Source organism: Lithobates pipiens, unplaced genomic scaffold, assembly GCF_037356315.1.
Source record: "Lithobates pipiens isolate NorthernLeopardFrog02 unplaced genomic scaffold, aLitPip1_a1.2 Scaffold_19, whole genome shotgun sequence".
Taxonomy (NCBI): Eukaryota; Metazoa; Chordata; class Amphibia; order Anura; family Ranidae; genus Lithobates; species Lithobates pipiens.
Window position 1 is genome coordinate 421870923 of NW_027507764.1, and position 21777 is coordinate 421892699.

The 21777-nt window shown below is 44.0% G+C and overlaps 1 protein-coding gene across 1 annotated transcript in view; it reads right to left on the reverse strand.

The window, feature by feature from the left end:
• NPC1 (NPC intracellular cholesterol transporter 1) overlaps positions 1-21777 on the reverse strand; it is a 124834-nt gene that overhangs the window by 32749 nt on the left and 70308 nt on the right. The window contains exons 8-13 of the mRNA XM_077492575.1: positions 17086-17456; positions 10237-10463; positions 4742-4842; positions 2779-2881; positions 2351-2540; positions 1159-1341 (exon numbers count right to left, since the gene is read on the reverse strand). Of these exons, the coding sequence (XP_077348701.1) occupies positions 1159-1341; positions 2351-2540; positions 2779-2881; positions 4742-4842; positions 10237-10463; positions 17086-17456 (1175 nt within the window). The remainder of the gene's footprint in view (positions 1-1158; positions 1342-2350; positions 2541-2778; positions 2882-4741; positions 4843-10236; positions 10464-17085; positions 17457-21777) is intronic.

Below are 21777 nucleotides of genomic sequence, written 5' to 3' on the forward strand. Positions count from 1 at the left end.
TATGTTCGAGTTAAAGCTCAGAGCCCCACCCTTCCAAGGAAGTCAGTGTGTGGGGGGAGCCGTGAAAGGTGTTGGCTTACACCATACTGTCCAGGTCAGGTTGGACCAAGGCCCGAGCCTGAGAGAGAGTCCAGGAGAGATAGAGCAGCTAGGGATTGGAGCAGAAGGATGCAGAGCTGAGGTACAGCATCTGTGCACAAACACTGGGTGGTTTGTGCATAAGTCTGGTGGTCAGGAGGACGCTGCTGTATTCAAAGCAGCTGCCACAAGAGAGCCAGGAGACTGAATGTCATGTTTGTTGTATTGATGGCGAGAACCCCCGAATAAGACATACCTCTGTGAACCTTTGATGTTCTTTAAATAAAAGTGGGCAGGAAAGCTCTGAAAACGATATGTGTTGTGGCGTAAACTTGACATTACCATTCAGCTTATAAACCCGACCTGTCAAAATTATAATTATATATATATATATATATATATATATATATATATATATATATATATATATATATATATATATATATATATATATATATATATATATATATATATATATATATATAATCACAAGAGTGCAGTTCGTTTTGCACTCCTGTGACTCATTTTCAGCAGAGAGCGAGGTCTGCTCCCTGCTGATGTCACAGAAGTCAGTCCAGGCACCGTGACAATAAAGTCTGGTTTCGCCAGGTGACTGGATTGACACCCAGGTCAGCCTCTCCGCAAACTGCTGACAGCCTGAACTGTCTGCCCCCTCAAGAGCGCAGCGCCCCAATGAGAAAGAAGGGGCAGAGCAGAGAGATGTGACTGGCAGTCTACAGCTCTCTGCTCGGGGAGCTCTGAAAACCGAGTGTTTGGCAGTGTTCGATCGCTTGGTTCTCAGTGTAGAGGCACTGGGGGGACAGATGCTGTAACAGACTGATGCTGCATCCATCGAGGGAAGCACGATTCCTAAAATAAAAAAGAAACCACTTCTCTTTAAACTAAAATAACTACTGTTACAGTAACCGATACTTGCTCTACTTAAGGAATTAAGCCTATATATTATTATATGTACAAGGAATACGAGCATCTTATATTAGACTGATGTAGCCCTGCAACAGACTGCATACAAGACCAACATCTTTATTTTTATACATGGAAAGACAAACCGCACTTTACCTGCAAGGTTTGTACAATGATATATATGTTGTCCACTCCAACTGCTAGAACCAGGAATGGGATGACCTCAATAACTATGAGAGTGAGTGGAATGCGAGCGTAGCTGAAGATTCCCAAGGAGCAAACGACTGAGCTTAGCACAATAAGGATACCAGAAACACCAAGTGAAATCTTTGAGTCCACCTGGAAAAAAATGGGAAGATAAATAAAAAATTTTTAAATCAAAAATGCTAAATAAATACCAACAAAAATAAAAAATAATCACAAAATGGCAGGTTAGATATGCTAAAGTTATTGTAAGGCTTTGTTTAAATAAATAAAAACAAACATGTCATACTTACCTCCTCTGCTCAGTTTGTTTTGCACAGAGTGGCCCCAATCCTCGTCTTCTGGGGTCACCTGGCGGCTCTCGTGGCTCCTTCCGGCATCGTATAATCCCCTAGAAGCGCTCTCCTGGGGGTTACCTTGCTGGCGCACTCCCAAGTCCAGCATTCGGCGTTCATAGACAGCAAATGTAAGACTCGGCCCGCCCCCTGCATCGTTGGATTTGATTTACAGCAGCAGAAGCCAATGGCTGTGAGTTTAGGGGTTTTTTTTCTCCCTGTAAGAGCATACGCCTGTAAACTCCTGAAAAAGCCATTGGGTGTATGGATACATTGGCCAACATGGAGGGGAGTTTCCAGGCAGAAATAAATTGGCTCAAAAGCCTGCAGGAGCCGTTTATGGAGATGCAATGTGGATGAGTCCTAAGACCCTAAGGTGCTTTAGCTCTAGAAATAGCCTCTTCATAGCACCTGAAAACTGCCTCCCATTCATTCCAGTGTGTCTTTTCCCACTGGGGCAGTGCGCTTGCGGGACATTCCAAAAAGTCCTGCAAGCAGCATCTTTGGGGTGGGTTGGGAGCGCTGTATTTAGCGCTCCCAAAACACCCCGCCTATTGGAAAGAATGGGCAGCGCTTTCAAAGCCCCGCAACATGGGAGTTTTTCATTATTATAATAATAGTTTTGCCTATAATTCTACTTTAAGCTCTGAAATCAATAGACATTTTTTTAGCAAAGCAGATAAGGATAGCCAAAACATAAAGAGGAAACTAAAGTACAGCTTCCTGTCCATAACAAATAAAGAACATTGTGTATACACAAAACATTAACTTCATCTAAAGTCAAATCAAGAAAAGTAAGTGGTACTCACCAAAAAACGGTCACACTGGTTAATTTGACCTAGGGCCAGTGAGATGTAGACAAACATCAGAACATAGCTGATAATGACTGTTCTCACGTCACTCCTACTTTCCCTGTTAAGCTCATCTTCAATACTCCTCTCAGCAGAGAATGAGATGGATAAATTGGAGTTGTTGTAATTTTTCACAAATCTAATAAATCTAGGGAAGAACAACAAGACCAGACAGCGTAAGCAGCTATATACCTGTACAAGTCTTCTCTTGCACAAGCCAATACGTAAACATCGGAATGCTCATTGATGGTTTTGGGCTGAGGAATCATGTTTGGTTGTTGCTCTATCATTATACTACTTGTACAATTCAGCCACATACATAACGCTTATCTGGAGCAGAGGCCACTCTAATTTATAACACTGGGAATCATAAAACACATACTTACTCTTTCTCCCAAGCCAGGGCCTTGTTTATCTTCTCAGTGTCATTGTGAAAGTTATTTACAGGAAAGGTAATCACAAGTGCTGTAGCATTGTTATAATTCTCTCCTGAAATAAAAGCATTTTGGCATGAAATTCAAATCTATGCAAGACTGAAGACAAAGACAATCACATGAAATAAACTTTTGCACGGTACTCCGATATTTATTGGAGTCAATTTTATAATTGCAGGAAAACAGGAGCAAAACTGAAATTGAAGCAATCTGAAATAGTATTTTGTTTACATTTTAATATAAAGTGGCATTAAAGCGGAGTTCCACCCTAAAGTGGAACTTCCGCTCATCGGAACCCTCCCAGCCTCCGGTGCCACAATTGCCACCTTTCAGGGGGGAGGGGGGTACAGATACCTGTATAATACAGGTATCTGCACCTACTTCCAGACATAGATAGCCGCAGAATCTGTGGGTATTTACGCCACTTCCTGCGGGGCCCCCGCTGTCTGCTGGGAAACACACAGATCCCAGAGACAGCAGGGTCCGTCACGCTGCGCAACAGGGAACCGGGAAGTGAAGCCGCAAGGCTTCACTTCCCGATTTCCACAAGGAAGATGGCGGCAGCAGCACCCGAGAGCCGATCGACAGGTGCCGACATCACGGCCGCGCTGGAGAGGCAAGTGTCCAGCGGGGACAACGGAGCGATCCCCGCTGAGCACGCGGATCTTCACGGTGTGGATCATTACTGATCCGTCCCATGTGAAAGGGGCCTAAAAGATATGACTGATTTAATTTTCAGGAAGTAAACTTTTCTGGCAGGGAGGATCTCTTAGAATAGTGATTGCATCCTATCCTCTTCTCTCTCCCAAACTGTAATCAGCCTACATTTCCCATGAATCTTTAGTATGGGAGTGAATGTGGGTACACTAGGCTTGTACATGTAAATATGAACTCGCCCACCTCGACATAAATCACACACCCCATTCTGCAGCCAGCAAGCCATACATAACACCCGGTATAAATGCAAACCAGTGCAACGTGTCAGGGACCACCAGAGCAGAGCGGGGATTATCAGAAATCACTTGCATGACACAGCGGGTGATGTCCTGCGGTGTCAGGTATAGTATATGAGAACATAGATCGCTGATGCCTCCCACCGTTATTACGATTGACAGCGGACTGTTCCTATAATGGTCGGAGGAGGGACATCAGCGAGCGGTGTTCCCATATACAATACCTGACACAGCGGGACATGCCAAAAAAAATTTTAAAAATAAAAAGTAATCAATTAATGCAAGGAAGGTATCCAATCATATTTTACATGTCTCCTTATTTAGGTGTTCTAATAGGCAGTGTCTTTTCTATGGACTGGTAGCAGTTTCTGGATGACATCACTGCATACTTGTAAAACAGTATACAAAACCACGTCTGTATCCCTGCTTGATGACTCACCTGCTTAGCTGGGCAGATGTAGGAGACGTCACTAATCAGGGCGTTATATGAGACAGATGTCAACACATTGAAAATCATCTTTCATTTAATCTGCTACACAGCTGACAGGTTACAACCACTACAAAGATAACATACAACACTACAGAAAGATTATCAATTATCAAGTTGTTGCTCCTGGCAAAGCCATGTGAGATGGTGGCAATAGGCATGGAGGCAGAGCCAGGCGGCGTGGGATTACCAATTGAAGTGACGCTGCATCCACCTAGAGGAGTATAAATGTGCCGCCCAAATCTTAAACTTCTCTTTTAACCTACTAATAATGTATATAGTGTAGTCTTGTTAGCAAAAAGAAGCCTTTAGCTTTGAACAGTTATATGGCTCATGTATGAATGCGGACAAATTATGCTGGAATGTAGAAAATATGTGCATACAATTTATTTTTAAAACCAACATATTCAATAAATATTTGCACAGCTGGAGATAAACAGTGCACAAATGTATACAAGTGCTCAATGTGACATACCATCATAGCCTCCAAGAACAAGCCATGGGAAGATTGGGCCACCAAAAGTGCCCAGGCATGGGTCATGAAGTTCAGAGGTGTCATTCAGAGAAGCTGGTGACCTGTAAGCAAGACGATTATGATCAGAACGATTGGTAAATTGTGACATCCTTAATAGTTTACTATTACCTACTTATCTGTTACTTATTTTATTTCTTACTTTCACTGAAAATACAGATCTGCATTAAGTACATTCAAAATGAGATTTGTTTAGGATGAGGACATTAATAGGCTAGCAAATGCCAGGTACTTGGGAGGGGGGGTGGCTAAAAGTTTGTACGATATGGCCAATGGTTTTTCTGATGCCAAAAACAGATCAGATGTACAGATAAGGGGGCATGGCCTGGACCGGCATGGTGAGAGGAGCGCAACTCTGGAGCTCCGCTTGAGAAATATCGGTTTCACCCAATCCTGTAGCTATCCTCATGCTCTTCTACCTACCCTATACTGCCTGGACCTTTCCCCAACACTACATATCACGTCTCCGCCAAAAAAGACGGACACCATCGCAAAGCTGGATAAGTTCCGGCTCAAGGAGAAGGAGTCTTTGGGAGAAGATGACGCCGCTGTGTCATCATCCACAGACATGGCAGGAGCCGACTGCCAAAGTCCTGGAATATCCAACTTTCAGAGCACACGGACAAGCAAGATATAGAGGAGGTAAAGATCGATATCTCCCTTATTTGTCAAGATCTTCAGAAATAAAGAGAACAAGTCCTGGAGACCTGCATCAGCCACATGGAGGATGACATGTCACCATTGCAAGTTACAACCGAGAGACTCCAGCACCAGATGCATGCGGTACAACAAAAGCAGGATGACATGGAGAACAGGCTGTAGCGTAACCCAAGATTTGTGGGGCTGCCTAAGGGTGTGTAGGGTTCCGACCTCCCCACCTTCCTTGAGAATCTGCTTATCTCCATGTTTGGCAGGCCTGCCTTTTCAGCAACGTTCGTGGTGGAGCGGGCCCATCACCTGGCAGCTAGACCACCACTGCAGGGTGCGCCCCAACTAACCTTTATTGCCAAATTTTTTTTAATTATAGAGATCAGGATGCCATATTGCGCCTTATCAAAGAAAAAGGCAATATCCCTTTTAATAACGGCAGAACAATATAGTGTTCCCAGACAGGCTGCAGAAGTTCAGAAAAAAAGGGCACAATTCACCGAGGCTAAAGGACAACTTTGAATACGCCATATCATTCCCCGCTAGACTCCAGGTTGTAGGAGAAGACAAAGCCTATTTCTTTGACAACCCTTAAGCGGTCTTTACCTGGCTGGTCAAACGTGACATGCCTGCTCCAGAGCCTCCTTGATCATCTACATTTACTCTGGATATCACCCCATTGACGCTGGCTGAATGTGCTGGCTTTTATCCATAAGTTACTCTACCTTATGACTCTGGCCCCCTTGCATTTCCCCTTTATTATGTTGCCTACGGATATGAACCCTAGGCGTATAGATAAGATCTGTCTGCTGGATGATCCTTCCATAAACATGCATGCGCCGATTACTAGAGAGTACATGTTTATGCATACTGGGGATAGGTACCGTGACTGTTTACAGTAATTGTAATTAGCCATAACAAGGCTACCATTGTCATAAGACTTTGGGCATCAATAGTGGTCCACTTTTAGTACTAATCCTTGGTGACCCATTTCCAGTCTAGTGAAATAACCATAGCTCAGGAGTATATGAATGGGCCTTGATAACAGTCGTTTAACATGGTACAATTAAAAACTGAGAATACAAGGCTAACAAAGCTTAAATACAAAAACATCAATGACATGCAATAACTGAGCTCCTAGTACTTATTTGTACATTATGTTTTGGGGGCCCATTCACACCAGAATAAAAAGTGCAGGAAAACCGCATTTCGTCTGCGTTACATTAGTACCATGAAATCCAGTTGCTGTGCATTTTAAAAAGTAGGGCATGTGAATCACACAGCAATGCACTGTGCATTCCTGTGAGATTAATGGTGTGAACCAGCCACTTATGTTACTGATGTCCTGTTGCAATCCATTTGTGAGAAAAAAATAAAAAAATAAATAAAAAACACAGCTAGGTTGCAATTAATTCCCTACTATAAAATGAGATACACTGAATTTACGTCTTGAGGAAGAAAAACATCCGTGCACTTTGCTGGGGATGTGAAAGCAGCAGAAGACTTTTTTACTGGGCAGTAAAGTCACTGCTGTATACACAGACAAGTCTGTAGGCTGGTACAAGAAGGAGCACGCCATTGTTCTAAGTCCAAGGAGGGTAGCGTGGCCTTATGTATGGAGCAGTAAGATGTGCAGTTATAGTCATCAGCCCCTTGTTCTATAGGGTAGGAGACCATTATGTTCTTTCAATGTTTTTTGGTCATTTTAATTTTACAATTTTTTTTTTTTTTTAGATATTACTATTATGAAGCCGTTTTAGTTTTGCATAAGTACCACTATTTTTACTTGCGGAGGCAGCTCAACAATGGCGGACATGTGTGTTAGTTGTTCCAGGTGTACTAAAATGGCCGTCACAACACTTATGTGTTTGACGTACACCACCATTTAAATGGCAGCGCCAGTATCTACACCACAGACCACCACAAAATGGGCGCATGAGGGTTTCCGGTTTTAGGACGAAATTATTAGGACCTCGGAACTCAAATTGATATAGCCTTTTTTTTTTTATTATCTTTCGTTGACATTAGCATATCGGCTGATGTATATATTAGTCTGTCATATACTTTTTAGCCTTAGATCACCATTTAAACGGCCGCACTAATATTAGTATAGCAAGCTACGAGAAAATGGCCACCCCAGCACTTCCGTTTCGACGATTTAAAAGGAAGTCCACAGCAGCCAATCTGGTACCCTGATGAAGTCACATGGTGACGTAATGTGTAGGGAGTGGAAAGAAGTGGACGTAGACTGGATAACGGAATTGAAGTGAGAAGGCGTACAGAACGCCATAGTCTGCATTTTTCATGTTTTATGTAAGAGTCCAACTATTTTTATTTAATACATTTTATGTGGTTATTTAAAGTGGTTGTAAACCCTTACAAACCACTTTGACCTACAGGTAAGCCTAGATTAAGGCTTACCTGTAGGTCCAAGCAATATCCCCTAAACCTATATGGTTTAGGAGATATTTGCCCGAAAACGGGCAGCGCTGTCTATGGCGCATTCGCCGTAGACAGCGGTGCGCAGGCGCACCGAACGCGGCATTCTCAGTGACGGAGCTGCCGTGCGTGTCGGCTCCCATGCGCATGCGCGGGAGTGACGTCATCGCGGCTTCGCCGAATGACAGCGGCGGAGCTGCGAGACCCCACCAACAAGATGGATGCGGCCGACTACAGGGGACAGCGGCGACTTCGCTGGCTCCTGCGTCAGGTAAGTGACACATAATGGGCTACTATGCGATGCATAGTAGTCCATTATGCTTTACCTTTGCAGGGAATCAAAGAGGAAGTAAACTCATCAGGGTTTACTTCCTCTTTAACTTACTACACTATTGGAGGCATTCCTTACCTTCCTTCCCTCCTGTGGCGATTTTGGTCACCATTTGGGCACATAGGGCCGGACACGTGTGTCCATCACCGAATCCAATTACTTGGTGCATCATTCCTGGATAATTCCCTAAAGATGGGGACGCCATATTGAAGGATGGGGGAATAGAAGGATAAAGGCTGACGTTATGGTGTTGATGCTCGTTATTTACAGATTTGAGGTGAGAGTTCTGTGAGCTAATTTTCTATTGGATATCCATTATAGATGGAAGTTGAGTTTATGATATGACATACTGGAGAAGTGGACTTTTCTTTGCTATATGAGCATATATTCGTGTATGGACTCTGGCTATTTTTTATTCATTTTTGAACCGTATTATCATCATTTGATACCCACCGTTCCCCTCTTCTTTTTGACTATTTTCTTGGACTATATTTACTGTTACAACACTGTCGCTATCTAGGCCTTTTGATAATGTGCCAATGCAGAAGATCACTTTATATTGAGTAAGACGTGCAGTATCTCGGCTCCTGGATCCCACGACTCTACAGGGCACCTACACGGCACGAAACGCTGTCCACATCGCTCCCATGGGGAAGCATAAGTACAAAGACAAGAAGGGGACTGGGGAGTCTCACCCGGGGGGTGGGTTATTTGGGGCATTTTTTCACCAGATCCTTGGCCGCGGCCCAGAGCCGGCCTGAATCCAAGATGGCACCGGCGCCTCCGTCCCGCTCCGAGTCAGCCCTGGACTCTGTCCCTTACACAGGCCCGCCATCCACCCCCTGGAGACCAGGAATGCTCAACTAGACAATCCAGGAGACACTCCAACATCTCTCTGGGATCAGAGGATGGTTGGGACATAGCATCCCAAATGAAATCCCTGCATAGCTATATCCGCTCTCTCCCCACAAAAGCGGACATTGAGCAGTGTGTAAAATGGATTGAAAAGACAAGCAGGAGATTTCTGACCTTCAAAAAGACATTGGTGCCATTTTGAGGATATAGAGAACACCAAAGATGAGGCCGTGCAATCCTGAAGAAATCTTCAACACTCACACGGTCATGCTGCAGCACCTCTTACCAACAAGATGACATTGAGAATAGAACTAGGCGCAATAATATCCGTGGCACGAGCACTGCGTAGGTAATAGCCACTTGGCCCCCTTGCAGCCACTTTATTTAATATATCAGTCATGTCATGTTTATGCCGTTTATACTACCAATAAAAACATTTTCAACCCTAAGTTCAAGGAGGGAAAGTACATGAAAAAAAGGAGGACAGAATTTTATAGTTTTGGGTAAAAGGTGATCAGGCTGTGAATATTTACTCCACTTGCCATGACTACGCTCTGCTTCTTCATGCATAAAATTATTATTCTGATGGGGACAGCAAACACAAAAAGATGTTCCCATTGACTGATCTTCCTGGAGTCTAAAATAGTTTATTAGTTAACATGAACCCATACTTTTCTCATAGAGGTCTAAATAACTTTTACAGGAACGTCCTAAAACTTTAAAGTATATACTTACCTTCCTAACAATCACTTTATGATCCGATCTGCTGTTAGACTGTCCAAACTGAAAACTACATAGGGATATGCACACTACCTATGGCTACTCACGGTTTGGCCATTAACTGCTCCAAGTGATGCATTGTAGAGAGGGAGGAGAAGTATAGCTGCGTTCCCTATACTCAGGCAGTTGGCAGTGTGCAGATACATAAAGACCATTTTGTGAATGGTCCACTTTACCCCAATCTCATTCCATGCAAACCAGAATTATTAGGGTTAAATGAATGAATGGAATTCACAATCTGCTTTACTAGTGAATATAAACTGGTTGTTTCTTAAAAAAAAAAAAAAAAAAAAATCACAAAAACCTGAAAACTTAAATTATTTTGTATGTCTACACAGAAGAAAAGCAGATGACATTATATAGCACAAAAGTAAAGAAAACTTACTGCACACAGTATAAGAAGTGAGTGTGGTAATCCGCATGAACATAGAAGTCATCCCTCACGGTGTGATTTAAAACAGAATAGCTGTTCTGGAAATAGTTCAGGACACTGAGGATTGTACAGTTATTATTGTACGGTGCCAGTGGAGCCAAGCAGATGTCTTTTAGCATTACGGCCTCACTCTTGTATGTGACAGTTATGTTCTCAATGGCATCTTGTAATTCTAAGACCTGCAGAGCACAGCACAAAGGATGGTTAATACATCATAGCAAGGCCAAGATTCCCACTAAAGAGCTCTGCATAAACATGGTATAATTTTCAAATTCCCAGCCATGCACAGCATTTTCCTTCTCTATTAAAATTCAAACAGATTTAAACAAAAGTGACAACATTCTGGAAACAGAATTTCGTTCTGCACTCCTGTGACCTGTTTTCAGCAGACAGCAGGCTGAAGCTGGCTGTCTGCTGACATCACAGATCTGATCCAGGCTCGGTAAGGATCATGACCTGAGAGCCTGAGCCAGCTGCTCCTGTCCCCTCCACAGCCCAGCACTGCAGTCACCAGCTCTCTGCTCACAGGGCTGTGAGAACCGAGCGATCGGTGGTGTTTGATCGCTTGTTTTCAGTGTTAGAGCTGGCAGGGGACAGATGCTGCAACCAGCTAGGCAAGCATGATTTAAAAAGGAAAAAGAAAAATCCCATGCGTCTCTTTTAAATCAGTAAAATATATATACTGATCTGTAACAATGTATAAAATAGAATTTTTTCGTCATACTTGCCTGTAAAATCCTTTTTTTCTGAGTACATCTTGGGACACAGTCAGGCTAATATTCATTACCTACTGGGTTATACGCCATCACCAGGTGAATGGACACTGGTAGACCAAAGGTCTTCAGACAGGAAGTGATCCCTTATACAACCCCTCCCACACAGGAAACACTTCAGTTTTGTGGCAAGCACTGAATCCTCAAAAATCCTTTTCATACATCATGGGTCAGAGTCAGGCGAATATTCATTACCTAGTGGGACATCCCAGAGCAATAGTCTTGAGGGGAGGAAGACACCCTGCCAAACAATAGCCATCAGAACTTTTATGGCAGCCCGCAGTACACTGCGGGCAAAAGCTGAATCCTCCACTGCTCGAACATCCACTTGATAACATTTTGTGAACGTAGCAGCCTTACAAATCTGAGCCACAGATACCTGATGGTGAAAAGCCCAGGAGGTTCCTGGTAAAATGAGCTCTCATCCTAAAGGGAGGAGCTTTACATTTCAGACCGTAGGCCTGAAGGACCAATTGACAGACCCAATCGGCAATGGAAGATTTGGAAGCTGCCTACCATTTCCTTTTAAAACAAAAAAGGAGTCTGATCCTCGGATCTCCACAGATCTAGACAAAAACCTTGATTGCTCGGACAACATCCAAAGAATGCAGTCGCCTCTCTTCCGCCGAATGCGGCTAAGAGAAAAAAGAAGGCAAAATAATATCCTTATTTAAATGAAAGGTCGACACCACTTTTGTCAAAAAGGATGGAACATGTCGTAACACGACCCTGTTGTGGTGAAGGATCAAGCATGGTTCTCTGCACGAAAGGGCCGCCAACTTCGACACCCTTCTAGCCAAGGTGATGGCCATCAGCAATGGAATTTCCTTGACAGATTCAAATGGTCGCTTCTGTAACACAGAAAACACCAAGTTCAAGTCCCAAGGACACATAGGTGCCCTAATAGGGAGAAGCAAGCGAGTTACCCCCTGCATAAAGGATCAGAGAATGGGAGGCTAAAGACCTTTGGAAGAATAATGATCGGACCAAAACTTGACCTCTAATTGTACTCAAAGCCAATTTGATTTCCACAGCTGACTGTAGAAAAGAGAATTCTCCCAATCGCATATTTCCGAGGATGCCATTTTCTGGATTCACATCAAGAAATACAAGTCTTCCAGACCTTATGATACATTTTCCTATTCACTAGGGTAGACACTACTGATCACGAGATGCCAGGGTCCTTTAACACCCTGGCTTCAATAGCCCTGCCATCAAATTTAGAGACGGTAAATTTGGGTGGAATATAGGCTCTCGAGACAGTAGATCGGGGCGATGTGGAAGCGTCCATGGCCCGTCTATTGTCAGTCTCACAATCTCCGGGAACCAGAGCCTTCTGGGCCAAGCTGGTGCCACCAGAATGACTGGAGCCCCCTCTTTCCAAATGCAGCACAACAAATGTGGAAGGAGAGGGATTGGAGGGAAAACATAAACCAGGGTGTACGGTCTCTATAGAACTATCAGAGCATCTTCTCCGATTGCCAGAGGATCCGTTGTATGGGACACAAATTGCTGTAGCTTGTTGTTGAACCTGGATGCCAATAGGTCAACCTCTGGCTGTTCAACACTGGCAAATTTCCTGGAACACCCCTGGCTGTAGGGACCATTCCCCCAGGCAGATCTACTGGCGGCTGAGATAATCTGCCTTCCAGTTCTCTACTCCCAGGATATGGACTGCTGATAGAATCGGCACCTGTCCCTCTGCCCAGGCTAGTATGTGGTTCACATCCTTCAGAGATGATACCACCTTGGTGGTTTATTATAGGCCACTGCAGTGGCATTGTCGGACATGAACCCCGACAGGGCAGTCCTGAAGCTCCACCACCCAGGACCGTAGGGCCAGACGTACTGTCGTAATTCCAGGACGCTGATGGGCAGAATCTATTCATTTCCCCTGAGCTGTGAGCCCTTCTAGGGTCACTCCCCAACCTGAGAGACTGACATCTGTAGTCAGTACTCCAAGTTACCGGTAGAAAGGATTTTCCCTTTCGAAGGTTCTGATCCTGCAACCACCAGTTTAGGCTTAAGCGTGCCCGAGGAGATAAACACATTGGATAATCCAGGGATTTTCCTCTTCTGATCCAGGCCAACAAGCCTTGTTATAAAGGCCTGGAATGGAACTGGGCATAGGGCACTGCCTCGAAGGAGAATATCATCATGTTCTAGAGCCTGTAATGGAGTGCTCTGAGGAGGTCGTCCAGATACCCGAGTATCAGGAGCCCTTGGGCCCTTAAAAGTCCCAGCACTGGTGCTAGGACCTTTGTGAACAACCAGGGAGCTGTAGCCAGCCCGAAGCGTAGAGCCACTACTGCAAAACGTAGGAACATCTGATGAGGCTGAAAAATAGGCATGTGTAAATACTTGTCTTTTATATCGATGGAGGCTTGAAAGTCTCCCCTCTGGAGTGAGGCTACTACTGAGCGGACAGACTCCATCCGAAAGGACTGCATCAGTAGATACTTGTTCAGGGATCTGAGGTCCAAAATGGGCCTTGTGTCCCAGTTTGATTTCTAAACCGAAAACAGATTTGAGTAAAACCCTGTGCCCCTTTTGGATACCGGAACCTCTACAATCACGCCTTCATGCACTAGATGATGTAGTGCATGAAGCAATGGGTTTCTTTTTGGAAGATCCAAGGGAACAATGGATCTTAAAAACCTCAGAGGGGGATATAATTGAGGTGACCCACTCGTCCCGAATTATCGTTCTCCAAATGTCCGCAAAACACAGGAGCCCCCCCACTCAATGGAGTGGGGGCATCCCCTCAAAAGGGAGCGCTTGGTGCTGGGTTTTGAAGAATCTCTGACTCAGGGCTTCTTTGCCAGATTTTTAATTTATACACTTCTTAGGTCTTCTCATATGCGAGTACCCACTTTTAAGATTCAATAAACAATTGCATTTATGGTATTACAGTATGTGGCCCTATTTCTCTTTCGTCATATGTAATTATGGGAAGTACCAGTGTGGGTACCAGCTGCTATACCTTTGTTGGATTCCTATACAAATTCATATAGTGAAGAATCCTGCCCATTTCTTTACGTGTACGGAGGTTCAGAGTCGTCACGTCCCCAGGTGTGATTACACCATCAAGCCTTTGAGACTCATTGGGCACACGCCTAGTTGGGTCCACTTTATCCGGTAAGCCTTTTTCCATAAGGTGGTGGAGATCTTCAGACAATTCACACAAGTCACTTCTAATATTTTCAACACTGTTTGGACTTTCGCATGTGTTTAGTTTTCCATTTTTATTTTTTTTTTATGTACAGTAGTTAGTGCATTTTTGTTTTCACTCTACACCAGATCATGTGATTATATATCTGTTTTGATCACGGATATTTCAAGAGCATGTACTCACATTAATATTTAGACAGTTGTTATTGACTATATATTTGATATGGATTGTGTTTCAAGTACACATTTTTATTAAGCGCCGCACGCTATTTATGTTTTATTTATTTATTTATTTATTTACTTACAGAGATTCTGTTGTGCAGGCAGCTCTTATTGATATTGCATAGGATTGCATAGGATGCATTAAGGTGAAAAAACATGAGGGTTTACAACCCCTTTAAGTTCTTGTTTAAAGAGACTGCCACATCTACTGCTGGCATGCTCCATTTTTTATTTATTTTTTATGAACTTTTCATCCATGGGATATAAAAGAGGAGGAACAAAAATCCTGTCAGGATGTTCCCAATCAGCATACACTGCCTGTTCCAACAGGGGGTGTAGAGAGAAAGCCTGTGCGACCTGAAGATGCCTCAGGGATCCCAAAGAGGACCAGGGGGGCTCAGTAACCTGCAAGAACCAACTTAAAGGCAGAACGAACAGTTTCGGTCAGAGTCAGGATCAAAAGCCTCTGCTACAGATAACTGGATATCTTTTCCAGATTGCTAGGAAGCAGACTCATCTGTCGGGCCCTCCAGAATCCTGAGCTTTAAGCTTTTCTCCATCCTCAACTCATACCTGCTCCAGACTAGGAGACTCTGAGGAGGGGGATCTGTCATGCTTTCTTCTACCCTGCGGGATGGAGGCAATCATGCCAGCAATCCTGTGCTCTAACCCGGCTAGGGCCAAAGACAGTTCATTCTTCATGATAAAGGGTCCAGCGGCGCTTTCTCGAATGCACGTGCACCCTGGTGAACCAAGGCAAAACGGTGCACAGTCCTGCGCCATCATACAGGCAAGAAACAGCCAGACAAGCAAAAAAGGTACACTTTGCAAACACCCACAGCTAACCCAAAACTCCCCCGTATGGTCACCACACACAGGCTCTAGCTTGCTTGACTGATTATTACAATCATTGGGACACCCCACAATATGAAGTAAAGGGGTTTCACTTACCCGTCCAGGCGCAGGGCAGCTTAGAAACTAAGAGCCCAAACTTCACCCATGACACAGGGTTCTTGTCACTTGAGGACCTTCAAGGACATGGTACCCTTTTCATGTTTCGGGTCGACTCCCTTGGACCTGTACAGCACCCTGCAGGATTGCCTTAGCGGTTCAGTGTCCAGGATTACATTACAGGCAAAACCTCGCAGGCTTTTGAGTCTTCTTTGCAAGGCTTGGGTACCATTTATCGAAGCATAAAAGCCTGTGTCAAACTGATCCGATTGGTCAATCCCTTGATTCATTTAAGAACCATTTGTAGGACTAGCAACCTGGAGCTCAGAGAGCTTAAACAAACCATGTCATCCACATTACAGACACTGGTAAAAAAAAAAAAAAAAAAAAAAACTTAAGTGCTTCCTGTGTGGGAGGGGTTATATAGGGGATCACTTCCTGTCTGAAGACCTTTGGTCTACCAGTGTCCATTCACCTGGTGATGAAGTATAACCCAGTAGATAATGAATATTAGCCTAACTCTGTCCCATGATGTATGAAAAATAAAACAAATGTTTCTACGTGGTTATTAAAGGGCAAGTTTATGAAAAATAAAAAAAGAAGGTGAACTCCAACTATTATGGCTATCCCTCAGAACCCCACTGCACAAATTGATCGTGCCCCATGCTGCCAAAGTAGCCATTTTTAAACTGTAATGCACAGCCCCAAAAGGGAGTATCCATCATAATGCTTGCAAGTGCTCATTGGTCAGAGCAGCCATAAAACCATGCTGACCAATGAGAAGCGCATTCAAAGCTTGTTTTTCCAGTAAGGTCTCCCAGAAGAAAGAAGCACTTCTTACTGTTGAGCCTGGTTTAAGGAAGAAGTGATGCAATATCATTTACATGTCCATCAAACTACCACAGCCATCTTTAGGCAGGAGAAAGCTAATCCAGCTTGACCCTGCCTCCCACTATAGCAATAGATCATTACAAAAGTGATATTTTGCTTGTTAATAGAAAACAATATAGTTCACTATTAAAAGTAATTGTTTGCATTGGATACATTGAGGTTTGGATCAAAATCCTATTCCATCGAATACATGCCAAGAACCTACTTAAAAATAATCCAAACCCACTCCTCCACCTAGACAAAGAAAACCCTTGATTCTGGAGGTACGAACCTAGAACTGATTAAGCCCTTGTACACACAGTCGGACAATCCGTCGGATTTTGTCTGAAACTTGTGTTGCATACACATGATCGGACAAAGTTGACGGAAAATACGATCGTTCGTAACGTGATGACGTTATTTCATTACGACGGGACTATGTTCAGGCTAGTAGCCAATAGCTTTGGTCTCGTAATTTGATCTGCGCATGTGTGGCACTTTGTCCGATCGGAATTCTCCACAAATGACCGGACAAAGTCCGATCGGATCATGTTGTCGGAAAATTTTATAGCCCAGCTCTAAAACGTTGTTGATCGGATATTCCGATGGAAACAGGCTGATGTAGCCCACTCACGGTCAGATTATCCAACAACACGGTCCGATCGGACATTTTCCGTCGGAATGTCCGACCATGTGTACAAGGGCTAAGAGGTATGGCCAACATGCAACACCGGACAGATCGCCCAAAAGTTAGGGATTTAGCTTGATCATCCACTTTTATAATCAATTGTCACTTTGTACACCAATTAGTTACCTGACTGAGAATATCAAAGGTTAGAGGAGGTCCAAAAGGCACATCACTCCCTATTGGATATGGGGAGTAGGTGTCTCCTTTGCTGTTAGGTGCAGTGATGATCAGCTGTTCTGTGCGGAAGAATGGTCCAAAGTGTGTGTCAAAATAATCCTTCTCTTTGCGTGCCTGACTGTGCGGGTCAGACCACAGTTCTACGGGGTCAGTAGTGACCTGCATGAATTTCAGTCCTGCAGCACACACAGCAATTAGAGCCACAGAGAAGAAAATGACGATCCAGGGGCGTCTGACACAGAAGGAACCCCATTTGGTGAAAATTACCCTCAAACAGTTCTCCAGGCGCTCCCCTAATCTGTCACAACATGATGGATCACCTACAATGCACAAGAAAAAGAACGGATATTAATATAGTCTGAAAAGACATTACCACATATGTGTACAATGGAAAAGGGTATTCCAACACTGAGTTTCACCTCTTATATTCTACTGCCCTAAACTGAGCATGTGATTGGAGGCACCACAATGGTAAGTGTAATCTGAAGTTCAATTAATAAGCTGTGCTATGTAAGCAACACTTCAATTGGGCTTCAACCCATTCAGTTTAATGTAAAGAGTTAGAGGTAGATCCTCGAAAGAAACACTTTTGAAGATATTGTTCTACACCACAAAGTTCTGCAAGCTATGGACATTTACAAACCTCTCCGCTTTCTGGACCAGCAAGTTACGATTGTGTGTTTTTTTTTTCCTTCCCCCTACTCCCCGCTTCTCTCTTCCCTCCCCACTTGTCTTTCCCTCCTGTACAGGACTCCAGGAGCCACAACCTGCTTGTGCGGACGCGCCTGTTCCAGAACCACCCTTGCGTCCAGCAAGACTCCTATCCCTCTCACTGTCGACCTGCAAGGCATAATCTTAACATTGGAGGCCTCCCCCAAAGTACGCTGAAGACTCGGTCCCCTCTGGACCAGCGTCCTGCAAGGTAATAAGCTTCTCATTGACACTCCTGCACTCACCATGCCAATCACGATTGTCACAATCAAAGCAAAAGGGCTTAACCACCCAGCGAAGAGACGTTCTCTGTGGACTCTATCCAAACACACTAAATGTGATGTTATCCGAGTACAAGAAACGCACTTCCAAGCAAGTAATCCCCCAGTATGCACTAAGACCCCTTTCACACTGGGGCGTTTTTCAGGCGTTTTTCAAGCGCTTTAGCGTTAAAAAAAGCACCTGTAAAGCGCTTGAAATAAGCCTCATCTGCAGTCCCAATATGAAATGTCAGCGCCCGAAAAACGCTCGTAAAGCGCCGCTTAAACTAGCAGCGCTTTACCAGCGTTTTTTGAGCGTTAATGGGGCGCTTTTAACCCCTGCTAGTGGCCAAATAAAGGGTTAAAAGCGCCCACAAAACGCTGCTGCCAATAGCGTTTTTCAGGCGTTTTACAAGCGCTTCCCATTGATTTCAATGGGAAGGGGCATTTTAGGAGCGTTGTATTCACCGCTCCAAAAGCGCTGCAAAGAAGCTGCTTGCAGGACTTTTTTTGACGCTCTGCCAGCGCAGCGCCTTGGTGTGAAAGTACTCGGGCTTTTACATTGGGATTGCAGTTGCAGCTTCTTTCAGGCGCTTTTTTAACGCTAAAGCGCATGAAAAACGCCTAAAAAACGCCCCAGTGTGAAAGGGGTCTAACAGACTTCAGCAACATCTTTACTGCCAATGCAGACAAAAAAAAGAAAAGGGCGATTATAGCCTTTAAAAGCACCCTGGTATTCCAACTTGTTCAGTGCACTGCAGACCCTGATGGTCGCTATATAATCCTGTCTTGTAGCATCAACGGTGCTCCATATACAGTGCCTTGCGAAAGTATTCGACCCCTTGAACTTTTCAACCTTTTGCCACATTTCAGGCTTCAAACAAAGATATAAAATTTTTATTTTTTGTGAAGAATCACCAACAAGTGGGACACAATTGTGAAGTGGAACGAAATCTATTGGATTTTTGAAACTTTTTTAACTAATAAAAAAATGAAAAGTGGGGCGTGCAAAATTATTCAGCCCCCTTGCGTTAATACTTTGTAGAGCCACCTTTTGCTGCGATTACAGCTGCAAGTCGCTTGGGGTATGTCTCTATCAGTTTTGCACATCGAGAGACTGAAATTCTTGCCCATTCTTCCTTGCAAAACAGCTCGAGCTCAGTGGGATTGGATGGAGAGCGTTTGTGAACAGCAGTTTTCAGCTCTTTCCACAGATTCTCGATTGGATTCAGGTCTGGACTTTGACTTGGCCATTCTAACACCTAGATACATTTATTTGTGAACCATTCCTTTGTAGATTGTGCTGTATGTTTGGGATCATTGTCTTGTTGGAAGATAAATCTCCGTCCCAGTTTCAGGTCTTTTGCAGACTCCAACAGGTTTTCATCCAGAATGGTCCTGTATTTGGCTGCATCCCTCTTCCCCTCAATTTTAACCATCTTCCCTGTCCCTGCTGAAGAAAAGCAGGCCCAAACCGTGATGCTGCCACCACCATGTTTGACAGTGGGGATGGTGTGTTGAGGGTGATGAGCTGTGTTGCTTTTACGCCAAACATATCGTTTGGCATTGTGGGCAAAAAGTTCAATTTTGGTTTCATCTGACCAGAGCACCTTCTTCCACATGTTTGGTGTGTCTCCCAGGTGGCTTGTGGCAAACTTTAGACAAGACTTTTTATGGATATCTTTGAGAAATGGCTTTCTTCTTGCCACTCTTCCATAAAGGCCAGATTTGTGCAGTGTACGACTGATTGTTGTCCTATGTACAGACTCTGCCACCTCAGCTGTAGGTCTCTGCAGTTCATCCAGAGTGATCATGGGCCTCTTGGCTGCATCTCTGATCAGTCTTCTCCTTGTCTAAGCTGAAAGTTTAGAGGGACGGCCAGGTCTTGGTAGATTTGCAGTGGTCCGATACTCCTTCCATTTCAAAATGATCGCTTGCACAGTGCTCCTTGGGATGTTTAAAGATTGGGAAATCTTTTTGTATCCAAATCCGGCTTTAAACTTCTCCACAACAGTATTACGGACCTGCCTGGTGTGTTCCTTGGTCTTCATGATGCTCTCTGCGCTTTCAACAGAACCCTGAGACTATCACAGAGCAGGTGCATTTATACAGAGACTTGATTACACACAGGTGGATTTTATTTATCACCATCAGTCATTTAGGACAACATTGGATCATTCAGAGATCCTCGCTGAACTTCTGGAGTGAGTTTGCTGCACTGAAAGTAAAGGGGCCGAATAATTTTGCACACACCACTTTTCAGTTTTTTATTTGCTAAAAAAAAGTTTAAAATATCCAATAGATTTCGTTCCACTTGACAATTGTGTCCCACTTGTTGGTGAATCTTCACAAAAAAGAAAATTTTATATCTTTATGTTTGAAGCCTGAAATGTGGCAAAAGGTTGAAAAGTTCAAGGGGGCCGAATACTTTCGCAAGGCACTGTACATTTGTTACCGTATATGCACCTAATGCGCACCAAACCAGTTTTTTTACGTAAGCTGCATAAAAAAGTAGAAGCACAAAAGCAAGGAGCTACAATATGGTGTGGAGATTTTAACAGCACCCCTGATCCCGACCTGGATTCAACCTTCCAGGCCAAGAGAAGTAGACTAGCACCAAACCCTCTGTTGAGCGATCTGCGTCTCCTGGATGTGTGGAGGGGTCAGCACGCAGACGAGAAGGATTTCATGTACTTTTCCCCAGGACATAACCCCTATTCTCAAATTGACCTCTTTCTGACAGACCCCTGGACTCTTCAAAATGTATCCTCTTCAACCATACATCTAACCACATGGTCAGACCACTCCCCCGTGAGTATAACCCTGGAAGACAAAGCCAAGCACACCTCAGCGTATCTCTGGAGACTGAATACCAGGATATTACAATCGGAGCCTTATGCCCAAACACTGAAAGATGAGTTAGTGGCATACTTTGCCCGAAAAAAGGACTCTGTCGCAGACCCACATATCCTGTGGGCCTCGCGTAAGGCTTTTCATTCAGCTCGGGGCTAGGGATAATAGGCATAGGAGGCAGCGAATGGACACCCTTTTGTTACGCATCCAAAATGTTGATTTACTTAACAAGCAGCAACCCACCCAAGCACTTAGATCTGAATTAATATCGCTAAGACTAGAACTTAGGGCTCTTCTACTAGAGAACCACGACAAAGTCCAAAAGAGACACAGAATGAAATTTTACGCTGCAGGTAACAAATCGATCAAATTACTCTCCCACCAAATCAAGGGCCATATCACTAAATCTCCCATCTTTTATATCCACCATCCTGACTCAAATTCCAAACTGATGAATCCGCAAGACATTGCCAATGCCTTTAGCTCGTATTATGACAGACTGTATAATCTGAAAAACGTTACAAATCAAACCCAGCCCACTCATTTGCAGATACAAACCTTCTTAGACTTGGTACACCTTCCCCGCCTGACCTCACAGCAACTGGAGGAACTCAATGCCCCATTCACACAAACAGAAATGCAGTCCACAATCCAAACAATGCTCAATGGCAAGGCGCCTGGCCCAGAGGGTTTTGCAGGAGAGTACTATAAACAATTCAGCCCAATCCTCACTGAGCACATGACACCTTTGTTCAATTCTGCTGCCTCCTCTGCCTTCCCCCCCCCCCCCCCCCCCCCAAGAGATGTTAAAAGCTTT